Here is a 20,806-nt window from a genome sequence, read left to right on the forward strand (position 1 = left end):
AATTCATCTACCACTTGGTAGAAACTAGTCAAATTAGACACACGTCAACATGGATATGTTGTTAGAGATGCTCTCAAAAACTACAGACAGTAAAAAATGGGTTAGGCCTAGTTTCTAGAACTTATAGTGAAATTACAATGTTTTGTTGATTTCACAAGCCACCTGCTGGTATAGACAGTTTTTACTCATAAACATGACTGCTTTTACATAAACAAAGTGATGAGACACACTGTCAGCACAAGTTTTTGGCCCAGATACAGGCTTCGTCTTTAAAAGCTGATGCTTTTGTTAGGGGTTCAAGCGCGTAGCACTGAAACCCTATTGGAATTGTTACAATGGTCACGGTTAAGCAATCTCCACATAAAACTGATTGTGCAGACCAAACCGTAAGACACAGAGACTTGAAACTGGGAGGGATGGTAGTACTCACACTGCCTACAACGTGACCAAGATTGATTCCAATCTGCCTGACGGGGGCACTACAGCGAACAAAAGTATGGATTTGCTCATACAGTAACTCCTAAACCAGTGTTTCTCAGCTCCAGTCCTTGAGGCCCACTGCTCTGCACATTTTGTATGTCTCCCTCATTTAACACACCTGATTCAGATCATCAGCTCGCTAGGAGAAAGATCCACAAACTCAACTGAGTGTGTCATTCAGAAACATACAAAATGTGCAGAGCAGTGGGACTGGAGTTGAGAACCACTGTCCTAAACCATCAGTCGAAGGCTCACGTGTCTTATGTCACTGATTTGGGGTATTTCGTATTTTTTGAGGAGCGTACTTTTGCGAACTAGTCCTAGGTTTTTTGCCCAATTGGAACCAAACCAGTGCAGAAAGATTCTCTGGAGAGTGAATATCAATAATTGTCAAAAAAAAAAAAAAGGGGGCAAAGGGGCACCAAAACGTTCGAAAGGGGCAGGACCATTGTTAGTAACATGCCTGTAACTCCTGAACGAAATGAGATATTTCCGCTGAAATCAAAGGTGTGAGAAATTTGAACCGTTGCACGGTTTTTCGCACATTTTCGTGCAGTTGTTTAGAAAAGGGGCCTGTCCAAATTTACCCAAAATCCTATAAAGCCTAAAGGAAAACATGTGACAGGTGATTCTAAACAAGCATGCAAAGTTTTAAGGGGACCACAGCTGGCGCCTTAACAGTCACAAACATTAAAAAACATAATATTTCTATGGTAAATTACCAGGATTTGCCAATAATGCTATTTTAAATCTTTTTTTTTGGTGGTTACAGGCTTCCTAAATAATGTCTTTTTTCATATATGCCTAAATGCCTTAAAGCACTCGAACCCCTGTAATCGCTGCTTGCAGCTATATTTTTCTTTACTTTTCTGTGAACCGAAAACATACTGCAAGACCAGTGCCATCCGAAACCTAAACAAATGGCTCCTATGATCAGACGATGTGGTTACTGAATTAATTACAAGACTTTTGCCATGACATGACATGAAATAAAGGAATGTTTTACTATGTTAAATGGGTTAAATGTTTTACTATGTTAAATTTAATCAGAGGCGGACAGTAGTAAACACTAAACATTTTTACTCTGCTTTAAAAGTACTTTTCAAGGGTATGTACTTTATCAGAGTGTTTTTCTTTAGACAACTTAACTTCACAACATTCCAAAGCATAACTGTGCTTTTTACTGCACTGTTTCATATTAAATATAATGTAATACTCACATTAGAAAACTAGTACTTTTTAGTTTCACTTAAGTAAAAGTAATTCAAAGATTTAAGTACAAAAAAGTACTACATTTTTAATGTTCTTAAGTAGCAAAGAAAAAAAATTATTTATGAAATGTAGTACAGTAAAAAGTACAACATTAGGCTTTTGAATGTAGTAAAAGTTTCCAAAGAAAAACACTCTGATAAAGTACAGATACTTTTTATATTTACTCGAGTAAAGTAAAAATGCTGTACTACTGTCTGCCTCTGCATTTAATGCAAATAAATGAATGACAGTAATTATTAGGAATAACAGTGATAAAAACAATAGTTAAAGAAAAACATTGCTGCTTTGTTCAGAGAAAGAAAATTGTACTCATATAATGTTTTCTCTCTTGTAAAAATACCAAAGGTTTACAAATAGGTTTACAATTCAATATGCATCTCATGAAGAGCGCGACCAGTGTCAGTGATGTCACTGTGACACGCGTTCTAAATATTCGCGCCTTTACTTTTGTTTTCTCTATCGAGCTCAGTGTGTCTGAAACTGCAGGACGGAAAGGTAAGTTCAATACCGACGGTCGAGTGAAGCTTCACTCGGCGAGTCTGTGCCCAGTACTTCGCGGTTTGCGTACGCTAAACGCAATTCCCGCGAAGGACTTCACGTGTCTGCTGCTGCGTTGTGCCGCGGAGCAGCATCCGGTTTTACCGGCACGGACTGGCACCCGGTTACTCGTGCACACCCTGGGGTGAGGCGCCAGCGCACTCTTAGACTGGGTGTAAGGCTGGCGCTGTGGACCCCCAGGCAAACACTTGAAACCGGTACCCCATCAGAGTACACAGAATAAAGGGGGGGAGGGAGCATTTCGTTTTCGTAGGGGGCATACAATAACAAAGCGTATTATAACCGAAATAGACCAAGTTCTATATTAAAACAGATCAATACAAAGAAATTAGATAAATTAACTACACAAAACCCCATTATGCCTATACACACTTCGAAAACATGAGTCATAAAAGCTTTTCAAATCCACCAACAACACAATAATAATAATAAAAACATACCACATAAAAATATGTAATATGTAGCTTATTAAGTGAAATCTGATGGTCTCTGAGTTTATCTTTTCAACCATGAAAACACTTGCGTGCTCGGCTTTAGGTGTTTTGCTTTTTTTTACGTATGACCAGGGGCGTCGCAAGGGCTAATCATTAGGGGCTCGAGCCCCGAAAGTTTTTACCCCAGCCCCGAATGATTTTTTGTATGGCCTATGATTTCCACGGAATTTGACAAAGTTTGAATTATTTAATCAAAAGTTGGTCATTAAACTTAAATCAAGTCGCGATGTGGACTGGTATCTGTGAATATTATGCCGCAAAAGACTATTTATATATGAATCCTGCATGTTCCATGTTTAACATTTTAATAGTAAATCCCCTTTATTTGCCAAAAATAAAATATAATTTTCATTAAAACATCAGTTAAATCAATATTTTATACCTGATAACCAGAAAAATACACAACACAGAATTCCATAAGGCTATTGTAAAAATAAATAAAAGTTGTTTTTATGCATTCATATAAACAGACATGCTAAAACATATTTGGTAACAATAAAACGTAAAGTGAAAAAAAAAAATTAAACCTAGTTCCTAAACATGTAATATTCCTTAAATTTTAATAAATTGAGGTAAACTGTATAAGATTCATGGTTTTAATTAATTACACATGATTAAATACATTTTGATTAATAAAGTTAAATTTGACCATTAAAAAGAAGACCGGAAAAATGAGAATTTGAAAAAAATAAAATAAAATAAAACGGAATTTGGGGAAAAAAAACAGGGCCCTATTTTTGCATGCAACTATATATTTGTTACAGTTATAAATACATTTTCAAATGTATTATTTTATTTGTCTAACATATTTTTGTAATGCTATAATTTTGTTATAATACTTTGATATGTTTGCTATTTGCAGTGATTACTATTTACTATTGTTAATAGTGTGACAAGGTCTTTAACACCCAGTTTAATGCCCCCGGACCCACCTAGAAGTATCCAGGTTCAACCACTTGTGTCTAACAAAATCTTATGTGAGCATGATGTGAGCTCCCACCCACGACCACTAGCCCCTGATGTTTTGGCACCAGCCCCGGATGTTTTAAAATCCTAGAAACACCCCTGCGTATGACATAAACATACAGTACCTTCTTACATAATTTATCTATACATCATGCTACACCCAAATTGCATATTGTAATTTTAATAAATAAAACTGCTTCTAACACAAAAATATAAATATTGAACAGGTCTGCTGCTGGAGACTTGCCATTGGCTATTGAATTTGAATAATTAATGAGGTAGGTATTGGATGGTGTTCTGGGACTGTTTTTTAGTTATTTATAAATAGAATTATGTTACGAGTTCCATTTTGTGTACTATATGTATTAATGCATATGAATTTATCTGTTAAAAGATAAATGTGATATATGGGAAAATGTCAGCTACTTAATGACATACAAGCTTTTGCGGCACAACATGACGCGATAACAGCAGTGTACTGTCCAGACATAGTGTTAAAACCTTTCTATAATTTCTGTAATGAAGCTACATTTAATTTTGTAGTTGTTTTCAAACACTTCACTGTGATCATATTATAAACTGATCACACGTCATTGGTTCTCTGTGACTGTTTTAATGGGACAAACACATAGAATTGTTGCTGGGAAAAAAAAAATAATGCCTAGAAGTCTGGTAAAGTTGCACACTGCAGAGTACTTACAAAGTGTAATCTGTTTCTGATTACAAATTACATGACAAAAAATGTAATTAGTAACGTAATCCATTACATTACACATTTTAGGTAATATAATCAGATTACTTATTGATTACTTTTAGATTACTTTTGACAACTAATTCATCACATTGATTTAAATAGAATAATCTCGTACCATATTCATATAAAAATACAAAGATGAACAAAATATATTCCATTTGTTATTAACAACATTGTGCAAACTGCAGGGGTTTCATGAGTAAAATATAATAATTAATTAAATCATAAAAATGAAAAAAGAAATACAAATTAATAATTTTAAAATAAAAAAGAATTAAGGAGAATGTATGGCTATTGTGTGAATGATACGTAAACATGTAATCAATAAAGTACTTTGAAATGTAATATAATCTAATTACAAGTACTTCATTTTTGTATTCCCATTACTTAATCCCGATTACATGTAATCAGTTATTAGCCAGCACTGCATAATGTTCTAGTTTTACATAATATGAAACAACTTGCAGAAGTCAACATGCTTCCAAATGTTTCTTTCTCAGCCGTACTAAAAGAGCTAATAAATGGAATCATTAAGATGAATCAATAATTGTTTAATTCCTCACATCCATAAGAAGAAGAAGAAAGACGTTCAGGGCCACTGACATTAGATGTAAGAAGGTGCAAGTGTCACTGACAAAGAAGAAGTTTCCCTATCTGTGTGTGTAAATAAGAATGTGTGTTTTGAAGGCATAAGGGTCATGTGGGTCTGGCCACACCTATCCGTCCCTTACAGAGCTTCAGGAATTAAAGACCAGTTTGTAGCTCCATCTAGAGGCAGCGGAGTTCCCTACACAGCAATTAAATGCAGAATCTAATATCTTAATGACTCAAATAAGGGCAGGAATAGGAGGGACATTAATTTGCACCAAATCAGCACATACCAAAAGAACTCATTAGATTAATTTCGTATTACATCTCCAAATGGTGCATTTAGTTAATGAATACAGGAATTGTGCCTAATTAAGCATGAAATAACCATATTCAGCAAGTTGTCAGAGACGGAGCCTAAATTATAGTCTAAATCAAAGAACGGACAGATTGAAGTATAACACAGATATATTAACTGAATTCCTTCCAGACTCTCCTTATTAAGGATGAGAGATTTAGATGGTTTAAATGACTTCTTGTTATAAAAGAAAGAAAAACAGCCTTACTTCCACATATTCTCCTTGGTTGTCTCTGGTGTCCCGCGGTCTGTGAAAAGAAAAACATTGACCACGTTGTTTAATAGCACAACATGTTCATATAATACATACATTGCAATCTAAATAAATAAACTGACGTGAGAAATATGTTCTCAAATGAAAACAACAGTTGTAACAGTGAATTATACAGTCTAGTGTCCAAAAATAATGAGCAATCAGAATTAAGTATTCAAAATGCAATATGCATTTGAAAAATGTTGAACACCACCAGCACTAAAGTGAGATGGATTTCAACGTAAGTTATTCCTGTTGCATTTTTTTCACAGGATGTGATATAAATGTCACAGAGGAACTTGACCTTGTTTTCACATCCAAAGGAAGTGAAAAGCGTGTTCATTTTACTCCTACTGCACGCCACATCAATGACAGGATGAATGAGGTTCAACCAAAAAACAGGAAGCAGATAGACAGAGGATTCGAGCACAGTAATATGAATATCGTTATTAATATTAACCTTAGTGTAAATAAAAAAGCAGAATTTTCAACAAATCTGAAGGAATCTGTATTCTTTTTATTATTATTATTGTAAAAATGTGAATAGTTTTACATAAAAAAATTAAATAGCCAATAATACACATTATATAAAAATACAAATTTACACCAGATGTTTTGACTTATTTTCTTCTCAGTTTAGTATTTCGTTTTTCAAAAGTTCTCATCTTAAATGCAAATAAACAGTATGTTCTGATTGCGACAACTTACCCCAACTTGTATGGGTAACAGTTATTGTCTTGCAAATAACAGTGTAAATGTTCAAAAGCTTGAAAAATTGACTTTTAAAAATAATCCCTGAGAAATAACGATAACAGAAAGTGTTTTGGGTGAAGAGTTTTTCAAATCTCAATGTATTGCCCAGTGGCAAAAAGGTACAAACGTTGTCACTGGAGTAGGATCTTTACACTTTTGTACCTTATTTATGCCTAAAGGGTGCACATTAGTATCCTAATGGTGTAGTATCTCAAATATACATAACAGTACTGTTTGAAAGCGTACTGCCTTAAGTGACAAAGTGACAGCTTTTGTACCTTTTTTCGGAGTGAGATAGAAACAAAATCGCTTTAAGTGTGGGAAGTGTTTTTAACAAGGGTGTTTGATAAATAAGCAACAACAAATTCACTGTCAGATCAGGCCAAGAAGCAGCTTTCAGCATGGGAAAAGTTTCAGAAAAGAAGAAGTGTGTGGAAACCACTGCCAAACACACTGAAAGACATTGTATGAATACCCTCAACCCTCAACACCTACGTTTCTGTTCTTAAACAAAGGAATGAAAGCAGTATAGATATAAAAACAGGAAATTATGCAAAGTTCCTTCACATGCTCAACAAATTTGCTGTTACTTCCTGCAGGTCACTGGAGTGTGTAGAAACGTTATGAAAATAACATGCAAATGAACATACCAAGACAGAATATCTCGAAAGACATGATTCAGACCTTAAGATGCTAAAAACTCTAGCTGAACAGGAATCCCTCAAAAGAAAAACTTTTAAAACTGCTTTTAGAAATAGCTTTGTTTTTTAGTGGGCCTAAAGTCAGTTTTGAGTTCTTGAATTTTACACTGACATCTTGTGGTGTGGAAGCAGAATCACACACAGGCAAAATATGGCATTGAAGAAAATCCCTTATTACAGTATGTATGATCTTCATCTTCGAGGTTCACACTGAGGAGACAGCAAACACACAGAAAGCTGAAGCTAAAGCAGTGTCCTCTTAAAAACACTGCGTACAAAAGCAGGAAGACTCTTAACACACGGTTTCCTTAAGACATTTCTCACATCCTCCAGCTGTGTCGGCTGACGTCACATCATTATCCCCCTAAGATGTTTTTACAAATGACAGGGAAAAGATTGTGCTTGCAATAATGAGCTCTGAGTATAATCTAATTATGAGGAGACAATGCTTATGCAGTTTGCCTTAAAATACTGTCCAAAACACTGTTTAAATATATATATATATATATATATATATATATATATACACACAGTACTGTGCAAAAGTCTTAGGCCACTAGTATTTTCACCAGCTAAAAAATGGTTTAAAGTCAGTTATTTCTATCTTTTGCTGTAGTGTGTCAGTAGGAAACATCAGTTTACATTTCCAAACATTCTGTTTGCCATTAATTGTAATAATCTAGTGAGATTTTTGTTTGCACAGGCAGTCTGACAACAGCCAGTGCTCCACACAGACATCTGATCTCACCATCATCCAGTCTGTCTCTGGAATGACATGAAGAAACAGAACAAACTGAAACAGAGTAAACCCAGAAGAACTCTTTCAAAATCTCTGTTTCAAGTAACCTACCTGCAAAGCTACCTGAAAAACTCTGGACAAGTGCACATAGGGCAAAAGCTACTTTAAATGCAAAGGATGGTCACATCAAATGCTGATTTATTTTAGTTAATAGAAGTTCTTTGATAAAGAAAATCAATTTATGACATTGGTTTTGACAGCATCCTGATTTTATGTGCCTAACTGCCTAAATATTTTAACAGTACTGTAGATTGTAGGTATAGGTCTCTTAAAGCATTTTGGAGATGTTGCCACAGTTCTTTTGGATTTAGTCTGTCTCCGTTTTTTCTGTTTCTTAAGACAGACTGGATTGAATGATGGAGAGATCAGATCTCTGTTTGCACAAGAGTCTGACAACAGCCTGTGCTCCATACAAAAATCTCACTGGATTATTATAATTAATGGCAAAATGATTGTTTAGAAATGTAAACTGATACTTTCTACTGACACACTACAGCAACAGACTGACTTTAACTGACTTTAAACCATTTTTAGCTGATGAAAATACTTGTGGCCTAAGACTTTTGTACAGTACTGTATATATATATATATATATATATATATATATTTTTGCCATGAATATATCTCAAAGTATTATAATTTTATACTGTAACTACACCATTTTTGACCACAGTTCTCTTTTGTTAAGGCTATATTGAGTATAAAAACAGTGTATAAAGGCCATTAATATTTCACTAATTAAAGTTACTATTGCTATAAATAAAACTAAAAATAACAAGCAAAAAAAAAAAAAAAAAAAAAAAAAATTTTAAAAAGTAAAAAATAAAAAATACAAAAGTTCTTAGAATTTTTTTGGGTTGAACTAAATACTGAATAACCATAGTGAATTGTTGACATCTACTCTGCTACAAAACAACAACTGACATTGATAAACTCACCTTAGATCCTTGTGCAACTTCATACTCAAACTACACTTCGGAATGAAGAGTTGAATGCTTCAGTTAAGTGTTTCCTAAAATTCTTCATTTAAGTTTTCCAGTCTACATCTTACGGTCTGTCAAGTCCCTTTGGGAAGCTGAGAGGAATGAACAGCAGCTTTCCTTTGAATGCTTGTTCACCCTGTTGCTCTCTGCTGCCCACTAAAGTGACAAATGTGAATTTATGACGGTCACTGCTGAAACACTGTTTGACCTCATTGATTAAACATTCACAGGTTTGTGACCTCATTACAAGCCATTTACACGCCAGCAGGCGAAAACACGGCTGAACCGAGCAAAAGAGCAAGCCTGATGTAAAAAGAAAATATTCAACAGCATCATTGCCCAAAATCTTTCACATATCTCATTCCAAACACGTTAATAAGTTCACTTAAATATATCTGAGTATTTTGTTGTTACCGTACTGGAGTCTAGGGCCCCTCAGATAAACTGTATTAGAATGCATGTCTAAATGCACAGAGCAGGTCTTAATCTTGAAGCCTTTATCTCATGAGAACATTTCAAGCGTGACATCAATCCAGATGTACGTGTACAATGAACCAAAACTGGTGTCTCAAAGGAGCAGAGATCTTATTTTATTGTATCACAAAACCATACCGTCACGGTATGTGGTCAGACACGAGGATTAATCTCATCTGAAATTACAGAGGCACTACTTGAGTTATCTGTAGTATTGCTCTAATGTCTCAATTTGCTTCATTATTAATATACAGATATAGTTCATGAGTAGGGCTTTACACAGTTTGTATCACTCCGCTTATGGGATATATTTCAGTTACTGTGGGTACGCCAATAGGTGGCGATAAGTCGGACGAGTCAATTCATTCGAGTCATTTGTCATTCGAGTCATTAATTCGACCAATTTGTTCGTAAACTTTAAATGATTCAGTAATGAATCACACTTGCTGTTGCCATGAGAAGCGCTAAGTGAAATAAAAAAACACACAAAGCAACCGGCCAATTATGTCTAAAACGTCAGTTACTCTGTATTAACTTCTTGTTTATTGAATCATTTTGTAGTTCGGTTATGCTCTTGTCTTGTCAGTCCCGTAACCGAACGTGGGAATTGAACCGTATTAAGGATTCAAATACCAATGTCCTCAAGTATGTCTGTTTGATATCAAAATATTCTCAACTGAGTTTATTTAAATATTATTTATTTAAATATTGCTCAATGTTAACTTCTTGTTTATTGAATTGTTGTGTAAAAACCACATTAATTGTGCTGTTTGTTTGAACAATAGCATTCATGTGGCATTGCTGTGTTCTGACACATATTGGCACAAATTTATTTCCTAATAACACTTCTTGTTCAGTAAGACTCACACATTCTGTATAAAAACAGTTTAAAAAAATGTTTTTGAAAAAAGTCTCTTCTGCTTACCAAGTCTGCATTTATTTGATCCAAATTCAATGAAAACAGTAACATTTAGAAATTCTAAGATTCTAATTTGCTGCTCAAAAAACATTTCAACATAGTAATAATAATAATAATAAAACAGCTGAGTGGATTTTTCCAGGTTTTTGAGAATAGTTATCATCACTTTTAAAGAATGATAATAATAATGATAATAATAATAATAATAATAATAATAATAAACAGCAAATAAGCATTTTAGAATAATTTCTGAAGAAACATGTGACACAGAAGACTGGAGTAATGAAGCTGAAAATTTAGCTTTGAACACTGGAATAAATTACATTTTAAAATATATTACAATAGACAACAGTTATTTCAAATAGTAAAACTATTTCACAATATCACTGTTTTTGCTGTACTTAGGACCAGATAAATGCAGGCTTGATGAGCAGAGGAGACTTCTTTAAAAAACATTAAAAATCTCACAGTTCAAAAACTTTTGACTGGTAGTGTATGTAACTGAAATAAATTGTGAATTGCATTTCGACTTTAGCTTTAAATATACTGTGCTCAGCTGTTGTACTTAGCCCTTATGAAAATTAACCATGGTTTATTATAGTCTATAAAAAAACAAACATGTTTTTTGGTGTATTGACTACCATTTGTATAACCACAGTTTTACTGCAAATACCATGGTTAAACTGTGGTTAGTGTAGTAAAACCATGGTTAATTTGTGATGACCAAGGTTTAACCGTGTTTTTTTTTTTTTTTGTAGTAAAACCATTGTTAATTTTTTGCAAGGGTGGGTGTAACCAAATGAAGATCAGATTTAAGAATCAAGAAACTTAGATGATTCTTACCTGTTTGGCTCCTTCTCTTCCTGACTGTCTTGTTTACCATCTGATTCGATTTCATCATCTTCCTCTGCTGCTTGTTTCTGTTCCACTTGGCTGCTGATTTTCGGTGGTAACTGAATCAAGTTACAGTCCACCTGGAGCTCCTCAGCATTCTTCATGGAGGTTTCTCCTTCCTTATGTCTCTTCTTGGGCAGTACTGGCTGGACGTCTGGCTCTTTGCTCTGACTTAGATCTGGTGAAGGTTCCAGACATGCATTTGGTGGATCGACATGTAGCTTGGAGTCATTCACTGGCTCTTTATCTTCTTCCAGCTTTGATGAGTGTCCATCCGTAGTTGGTGGAGGTGGAAGGTCACGATTCTGAATGTGATTATCTCTGGTTTCTACAGCTGGCTTGTCTTCCAAGATGGGGTTCTCCAGGACCTCCAAGCCCTTCCCAGAGAGTACGCTAAGAAGGGGGGAATCAACGACATGGTCCTGTTGAGGTCTCATGCTTTGAGTCCGACTGATGTTGGACTTGTCCTTGGACTTGCTCTTTTTTGAGTTTTTGTCCTTCTTCGGGTTTCGCGGCATGGTGCCCATGTGCGTGTACATTTCACTGGAGCTGGCGTAGCTCTGGGTCCGTGGATGCATGCCCATATCGTCGGTGGACACCTCTTTGACATCGTCCTTCTGGGTATCTGATTTCCGACGAAGGCTGGTGAGACTACCTAACCACTTGAAGCCTGAGAAAGGAGAAAACATGTTGTGTGTGCTGTAACTCAGAATGGTTTTCAGTCTAAACCTCTCACTGGTAAAATATATATATATATATATATATATATATATATATCTTTGGCGCCTGCTGTGGGCTGAATGTGCACCCAGGGTCCCTATCATACCAAGAGTTCCTTCAATGTGAGAAAGAAACATGTAGCTTCTTAAGTAAACACACGAGCCATGACCTCGTCTGTGGGAAAAATTCATTGGTCCCTTTAGTTACTTAAACAAACATTTGATCATTTCAGTTTCTCATAAATGAAGGCAGAATATTTCCTTCTGGTGAAAATCACGTTGAGGGTGCAGAGCAGTAATAATGATGAACGGGGGAGGAAATTAAGATTCTGTGCAAACAGGAAGGCGATTCTTAAAATAAAACTTTATCGTATTTTCTAAAGTTTCTAGCATGATCTTCGATGTCAGGGCCTGTCACTGTTGGAGCGTCTGTTCATTTATCTTAATAATTATAGCTCTTGGGGGACTGTCGAAGTTTAGCCCTGTTCTTGTGCTATGATCCAGACCGAGTATATTCACATATCAGACAGATTGAAATGAATAACACATGGGGCGACTGTTAAAGGTGATGTAGTTCATAATGTACCGCTATGTTGTACTAGACAAAGACATGCAGATATCCAAAAGTGTAACTAGTATTAAGAAAGAAACATGTTTTGTAAGTTAAAACTGTTACTTTTTATATGCACAATAATTAGATAATCTTAAAATGAATGATTATTAAAATACAAGCTCTTATTTACACTTGATAGCAGAAGCGTCTATTTAAAAATCTGTGTGAAATATAATAATAATAATAATAATGATAGCACATACCTTCCTAAAACACAAATTTCAGTGTCTTCATGTTCAATATTTAAGTATTTAATGTTTGTTCATTTTCACTAATTGCAATGTGAACATATTTTGACTATATAGTCAAAAATAAAAGTATTTGTATAGTTGTTTTCTCCGGAAAAGGACATTTTTGTGTTTTATATATTGTTGTTTTATCAGATTTATTAATTACTAATCAAAATGTATTTATTAATTAAAAAAAAAGATTTCTACATTTCTACATTTGCTAAATTTACTGTATTAAGTTTCATAGTAATTTAATTATTCTATTGAAATGTACTTGTTACTTTTAAAGTGTAAATGCCAAATGGAGGTTTAGGGCTGTTAAAACAATTAATCGCGATTAATCACATCCAAAATATAAATTTGTGTTTACATAATATAAAGATGTAATAATTTCTGTTTTAAATTTCCAATTTTAATCATACGAAATTAATCACATCCAAAATATAAATTTGTGTTTACATAATATAAAGATGTAATAATTTCTACATTTGCTAAATTTACTGTTTTAAGTTTGTGAATTATTTAATCATACTATTGAAATGTAATTGTTATTATTAAAATATAAATACTGAATGGAGGTCTACGGCTTTCAAACCGATTAATCACGATTAATCGCATAAAAAATAAAAGCTTGTGTTTACATAGTACAAAGATGTAATAATTTCTACATTTGCTAAATTTACTGTTTTAAATTTCATAATAATTTTATTATACTATTGAAATGTAATCATTATTATTAAAATATAAATGTCGAATGAAGGTTTAGGGCTGTCAAACCGATTAATTACGATTAATCACATCCAAAATATAAGTTTTTGTTTACATAATATAACAATGTAGTTAATTTCTACATGTGCTAAATTTACTGTTTTAAATTTCCTAATAATTTAATTATACTATTGAAATGTAATCATTATTATTAAAATATAAATGTCGAATGAAGGTTTAGGGCTGTCAAATCAATTAATCACAATTAATCACATCCAAAATATAAGTTTGTGTTTACACAATACAAAGATGTAATAATTTCTACGTTTGTTAAATTTACTGTTTTAAGTTTAATAATCTAATCGTACTATTGAAAGGCAAATATCAGCTTTCAGTAGTATGATTAAATTATTATGAAAACAGTAAATTTGTGTTTACATAATACAAAGATGTAATAATTTCTACTTTTGCTAAATTTACTGTTTTAAATTTCATAGTAACTTAATCATACTATTGAAATGTAATTGTTACTGTTAAAGTGTAAATATCGAATAGAAGTTTAGGGCTGTCAAACCGATTAATTGTGATTAATTGCATCAAAAATAAAAGTTTGTGTTTACATAATGTATGTGTGTGTCCTGTGTATGTTATATTAGGGCTGTCACTAATGATTATTTTGGTAATCGAGTAGTCTGGTGATTATTCTGACGATTAATCGAGTAATCAGATAATTATATTTCTTTTTTGTTTTTGTAATAGAAACAGATCTAAATGAACAATAGCCTTTTAAATAACTCAAAATACATACAGTATATAATAGCAACAAGGCAATAATAATTAGTTCAAATAAACTGTCAAAAGCAAATAATCATATGGTTTTATTGAACAAAACATAATGCATAATGTATTATAAACAATAGAACTAATTACGCATTATAACAAAAACCTGCAGAGGGTGATGGCCTGATGTTTGTTTTTACACTTTACAGCGCAATCTAATCCTTGTTTAATACTGACCAAACAACATTTAATTTTAATGTTCACTTAATCTTTAATATTTGCCAATTTCTTTATGCCAAAAATGCTGCAGCCACCATAATTTCTTAAATATGTGGAAATCAAAACGTGTAAACTCAGAGCGAGGGTTTGATATTAAAAATGATATTTTCTACATTTGCTATATTTACTGTTTTAGGTATTATAATAATTTAATAATGCTAATTAAAATATAAGTGTGGATTTAGGGCTCTCAAATCAATTGATCGCTATTAAACGCATCCAAAACAAAAGTTTGTTTATATATGTGTGTGTACTGTGTATAGGTATATTATATGTAAGTTATAGTTATAATACAGTAACTTTGAGATTCGATTAATTGCGATTAGTCGATTTGACAGCACTAGGTTCCTTTGTGACAACTTACCTCATTAAGTAAGGCAAAAGGTTCAATAATTAGGTGTATTTTTGTATTTGATTGGTGTGTAATTAAAGTATGGAGTAATTAAAATATATTTTTTAAAACTTTAAAAGACCTTCCTCTTCTGTTGTTCTTTAATGGCAAGCATAAGAACTCACTAGTAAATGCACATGACTGATTTCAGATGTCTTTTGTGTTAAAACCTTTTTTTTTCTTTCTGCCAATGTGTGTTTTTCATGACGTACATTTGCTCACATATTACACAATATCATAATACATCTCTCAGTTGCAGTTTATCCATACTTTGCGCTTATTTGACCTTATAATAGTCAAACTAATCTAATATAAATGACTTTTATTTTAATCACGAGTTTGTTTTTTCTCTTGGTCGATGTTCAATTCGGCTCATATTGATCTAGTCTGAAGTACGTTCGTTTGTTTTGCGCAGCTGAATCCCCAAATGTCATTACGGTATTCCCATATCCCATCACTGTCTTTGGTTTTACCTCAAGGCACGTGGAGCAAAACAACAAAAAGCCTCTTAAAAACGTATCTGCGTCTCTGCACTGCTGCCTTCAGATACACTAACCTTCATACGAGAGGAACGTTAGCCTTTAAGGCCATTATAAAAATCAATAATGGCAACAGCCCTGCTCCTTTATAACACCCTGATAGCTTCGACAAGGACAATGGGGCATTATTTAAGGCATTTTGATTTTTAACAGTTTTGCTTAACCAACCAGAGACTTTAACCACAATAAGAAACCTCATGGCAAAGTGATACCAGTCTGAATGATTGCACCATGCTATGACGAAAGTCCTCAATCAAATATACTCACTCAGTTTACGTTTGATCATGGTCTCGGACTTCTGTGTCCGACAGGATGCGGACGCTCTTTTTCCGGGACGGGGGCCACAGGTCCTCTCTGTTTGTATGTGTGTGGGTGTGTGTGTGTGTCGATAGAAGTGTGCACTTCCGCTGCACAGGGCTGATGCTCTGTAAGCAGCAGCAGCAAAGGAGGACTTCCTGTGGTTACTGGGCGGATACATGTGATATGTTCTTACCAGTAATGACATTTTTACTCAATAAGCACTAGATGTTGACATGCAGAAGAGCTTCTTGGGTCACTCTGTCGAAGGTGACGTGACTGCAGTATATCTCGGTATCTGCATTCAGTGTCTTGTAACACAGAATAATAGGATGCCATTCAAAATGTGCATCAGCTTATACTATAGTAATATATGATGCTTTATATGCATTTACATTTTTAATTTATAAAAAATGTCTTATTATATAAAAAAATGTTTATGTAGCTTGTAGCTACCACTTTGTTTTAAAAAACTGACCTCTGACCTTTTAATTTTTTAGATGATTAGTGAGTAAAAATAGTGTAGAATCTTATTATATAAATATTTCTTCTTCATTACATCATGACTTTATTTATTTATTCATTTTTTTATTTATTGGCCTTGAGTTAAGTTTAATGTGCACCAAATTGTAAGCAAAATTAGGCAAAAATAAACAGTTTGTAAATAAGTTTGTAAATAACAATACATAATGTAAGTGACATTTCTTCTTCATTGCCATCATTTTATTTATTTATTTGTTTATTTATTTATTTATTGGCCTTAAGTTGAGTTTAATGTGCACCAAATTATGAGCAAAATTAGAGTCTGTAATTAAGTTATGAAACAATACATAATGTAAGTGACATTTCTTTTTCATTATGTCATAATTTAATTGATTTAATTGATTTATTTATTTTTTTTTTTATTTGCCTTGAGTTAAGTTTAATGTGCACCAAATTGTGGGCAAAATTAGGCAAAAACAAATGGTCCGTAATTAAGTTATGAAGCAATACATAATGTAAGTGACATTTCTTCTTCATTATGTTGTTTATTTTATTTTATTTTATTTGCCTTAAGGTGAATTTAATGTGTAACAAAAATAAATGGTCTGTAATAAAGTAATGAAAATACATAATGTAAGTGATATTTCTTCTTCATTGCCATAACTGTATTTATTTATTTGTTTATTTATTTATTTATTTGCCTTGAGTTGAGTTTAATGTGCACCAAATTATAAGCAAAATTAGGCAAAAATAAACAGTCTGTAATATGAAAATGCATAATGTAAGTGACATTTCTTTTTCTTAATGTTTTGTTTTATTTTATTTTATTTTATTTTATTTTATTTTATTTTATTTTATTTTATTTTATTTGCCTTAAGGTGAGTTTAACATCTAACAAAAATAAACAGTCTGTAATAAAGTGACATTTTTTTTTCTATTTTTTTTAATTTTTTTTATTTTATTTTATTTTATTTTATTTTATTTTATTTTATTTTATTTGCCTTAAGGTGAGTTTAACATGTAACAAAAATAAACAGTCTGTAATAAAGTGACATTTCTTTTTCTTAATGTTTTTTATTTTATTTTATTTTATTTTATTTGCCTTAAGGTGAGTTTAACGTGTAACAAAAATAAACAGTCTGTAATAAAGTGACATTTCTTTTTCTTAATGTTTTTTATTTTATTTTATTTTATTTTATTTTATTTGCCTTGAGTTAATTTATTGGGGACCAAATTATGAGCAAAATTAGGCAAAAACAAACAGTCTGTAATTAAGTTATGAAACAATACATAATGTAAGTAACATTTCTTCTTCATTATTTCATTTTTATTACTGTGTTTTATTTATTTATTTATTTATTTATTATTGCCTTGATTTGAGTCTGTGTAACAAATTCTGAGCAAAATTAGGCAAAAATAAACAGTCTGTAATAAAGTTATGAAAATACATAATGTAAGTGACATTTTTTTCTTTGTCGTAACTCTAGTATTTTATTTTCTTTTCTTATTTGCCTTGAGTTATGTTTACTGTGCACCAAATTATGAGCAAAATTAGGCAAAAACAAACGGTCAGAGTCTGTAATTAAATTATGAAACAATACATAATGTAAGTGACATTTCTTCTTCATTATGTTGTTTTTATTATTCACATTAATGTCCATTAAGTATGATGAACTCGAAACTAAAGTGTTTGAAGGGCTTAACTTCATCTTCACACATACAATAGCAAATATATTTGCAGATTAAGCAAGTGTTGTTTATAAATGTGTTGCATCTCACTTCCTTTCTTGCGATGTGTCTTGAGCTTACTTCCTGCATGAACGTGAGTTGTGTGAGGTTGTGTTGATGATACCGAGAAAGTGAGAAGTCTGAAAGGGTGTTGCCAGTTTCTAGTGGAGTCTGTAATTTATAATGTAACATATAGGAGAAAAAAGACCCTGAAGTCAACATTTTTAAGACATTAACACAAATCAAAGATCAAACATTTTGTATTTATATTCTCATAACACGTGTTTTTCATTTGATTTTAAAAATATTTAATTTAAAATTTTAAAATGTAATTTTAATTTTAAAAAATGACAAGCACAAATAACTAATCATTTAATCAAAATTAAAATTAATATGAAAATAAAAGCTTTTTTTAGTTGAATAACACTGCTGGATATATACTGTTCATAAACTGTTATGCATTGTTTAAGTTTTTTTAGTTTTGTTTTTAATATGCTTTCATAATTATGCATTAAGTATGACTTTTTTGGCTACATCCAAAAGAAAAGTGAAAAATGTAGCTTCTAATAAATGATAATTTTAAGATAATTTAGCTGCATGGAAATTTTTACATGAAAGCGTAAATACTATTGTATGTCCGGAAGTAGTGATGGGAATATCTCAGTACTCACTTTCCCCTTTTTAGCATAGTTTTCAGTTTCTAATATGCAGACTCTATGTCGCTATGCAATAATGCAGTGACCTCTCTGACCACCAGAGGACAGCAGTGGTCTAAATACACGTCACCTACAACATTCATACTGTACCAGCATAATACAGTAGTTGCTCATTATCAAGTAGCCATGAACTGAGCATACATTAGCAGCCCATTAGCCTTGAGTTGGTTTAATGGGCACCAAATTATAAGCAAAATTAGGAAAAATCAGTCGGCCATAATTAAGTCATGAAACATTACTATACATCTTGTAAGTGACAAGCCTGTTAATAAGTTTGTGACTGAAGGCTTTCAAAAGACAAATGACAGTTTGCCAAATGAAGCACTATTTTATAAGCTTTGATGTAATGCAGTTATTGTTATTATTATTTATGGCATATGCTGCGAAAACTCCTTTTTGAAACTTTATTTTTTTAAGAGCATACGCAAGGCAGTAAGTGTGATTTGAAGCAGAAATCTTTACATCAGACATACTCTAAAATTAGTTCCACTTACAGGTAGGTGATGCAGGAAAAAGGGATAAAAGGGAAAATTACGGTAACAAGAGGGCTAGAGTGACACATAAAGTGCTGCTACCACAACAACATCTAGCTTTGACATAACCTGGCATATATTTCTGTGTTAAATGTGCTGGTCTGATTCACAGGGGACGACTGAATATAATGGAAAGTACTTCAAAGGTGACGGTGCTCATGGCTATTTAAAGCTACATGTACACCTACACACACTGCCACTTTGACACACTTGTTTTATGGTGAAGGTTTAATGTTTTTTAGACAAGTTTCACCAAAGTGTCTACATCAAAACAACGTTTTTTAAAGGTTGACCCAAAAATGTAAATTCTGTCATTAATTACTCACCCTCATGTCGTTCCAAACCCGTAGGATCTTTGTTCATCTTCAGAACACAAATTAAGATATTTTTGATGAACTTCGAGAGCTTTCTGACCCTGTATAGACAGCAACACAACTAACACGTTCAAGGCCCAGAAAGGTAGTAAGGACTAAGGCTGCACGATTCTTGCTAAAATGTGGATCTTTGTGGATTTTTCTCCATGGAAATTGAGATCATGTTTCTCTTACACGATTCTCATTTTTTCCAACCAAAATTTACTGCTCTCAAGTACCAAAAAAACAAAATAAAACAGGACGTTTAGTATAATAAAGTGCTGGAGTAACAAAAAATAGTCTCTTTTCTTCATTTTAGACCCCTTAAAGTGAATACAAGTAATTAAAAAGTTTTTGAACATATGAGAACATTAACAAATAATAAATAAACCAATAATAAAATAAAGCAGACCAAAGGTTTGTATTGTTTCAAATCAAGAAACAGGTTTGGGTTGTCTGATAATGATAATAATGATGATAATAATAATAATGATATCACTTTTTTTGTCTCTTAGAAACACATTTGATAGTATCTTGAGGATGCACAGGTAAATTTTTGTTCATTATCAATCAGTAAAAATTGTAGCAACCTCAGTTTTATATGGTTACATTTATTATTTTTTTTATTATTTATTATTAATTATTTTATTAATTTATTATGTATTATTATTTAAATTAAGCATTTAAATTTATAGTAGCAAGCATGCATTTTAAATTATGATAAACAGTTAAAACCACACATAATGGTACCTCAATACCATGGTAAAAATATAACATGGTTTTATAGGTAGCTATTTGTATGAAAAATGGTAGTCTGAAAAAAAAACAGCATAAATGCATACATGCTATAGTTTAATCACAAATACATACATACTAGAATTATGTATTTGTAATTTATCAAAATAAAATGAAATAACATTTTTGAGAGAGAAAAAACATAAATCGCGTAGGCCTATAACGTAATGTTTACGAAGACTATAAACATAGGCTAGGCTATATTTTAGTTCCCCTCACTCCACAAAAATTACGGTAACGCTTTAGATTACAACCCGCAAAGAACTACGTAAGTAAACTGAATTTACGGTGTATGTTTCTGTAATTATAGTGTACCTATAAAGAACGTACATGTAGGTATAAGGGACCAATATGTTATATTTGGGTAATAAGGGGATAACAAACCAGATATTTAAC

General features: G+C 32.5%; 1 protein-coding gene across 3 annotated transcripts in view; it reads right to left on the reverse strand.

Annotated features, from left to right (window-relative positions):
* sh2d3ca (SH2 domain containing 3Ca) overlaps nucleotides 1-15,915 on the reverse strand; it is a 60,813-nt gene extending 44,898 nt beyond the window's left edge. For 2 of the 3 annotated variants that reach the window (XM_051120984.1, XM_051120983.1), the window contains exons 1-3: nucleotides 15,773-15,915; nucleotides 11,196-11,916; nucleotides 5,679-5,718 (exon numbers count right to left, since the gene is read on the reverse strand). In XM_051120984.1, coding sequence (XP_050976941.1) covers nucleotides 5,679-5,718; nucleotides 11,196-11,916; nucleotides 15,773-15,791 — 780 coding nt within the window. In that variant the 5' untranslated portion in view covers nucleotides 15,792-15,915. Of the gene's footprint in view, nucleotides 1-5,678; nucleotides 5,719-8,914; nucleotides 9,039-11,195; nucleotides 11,917-15,772 lie in introns of those variants that run through there. The other variant, XM_051120986.1, reaches the window with a different exon arrangement.
* Nucleotides 15,916-20,806: the final 4,891 nt, after the last annotated feature.

Source organism: Labeo rohita, chromosome 10, assembly GCF_022985175.1.
Source record: "Labeo rohita strain BAU-BD-2019 chromosome 10, IGBB_LRoh.1.0, whole genome shotgun sequence".
NCBI classification, from domain to species: Eukaryota; Metazoa; Chordata; class Actinopteri; order Cypriniformes; family Cyprinidae; genus Labeo; species Labeo rohita.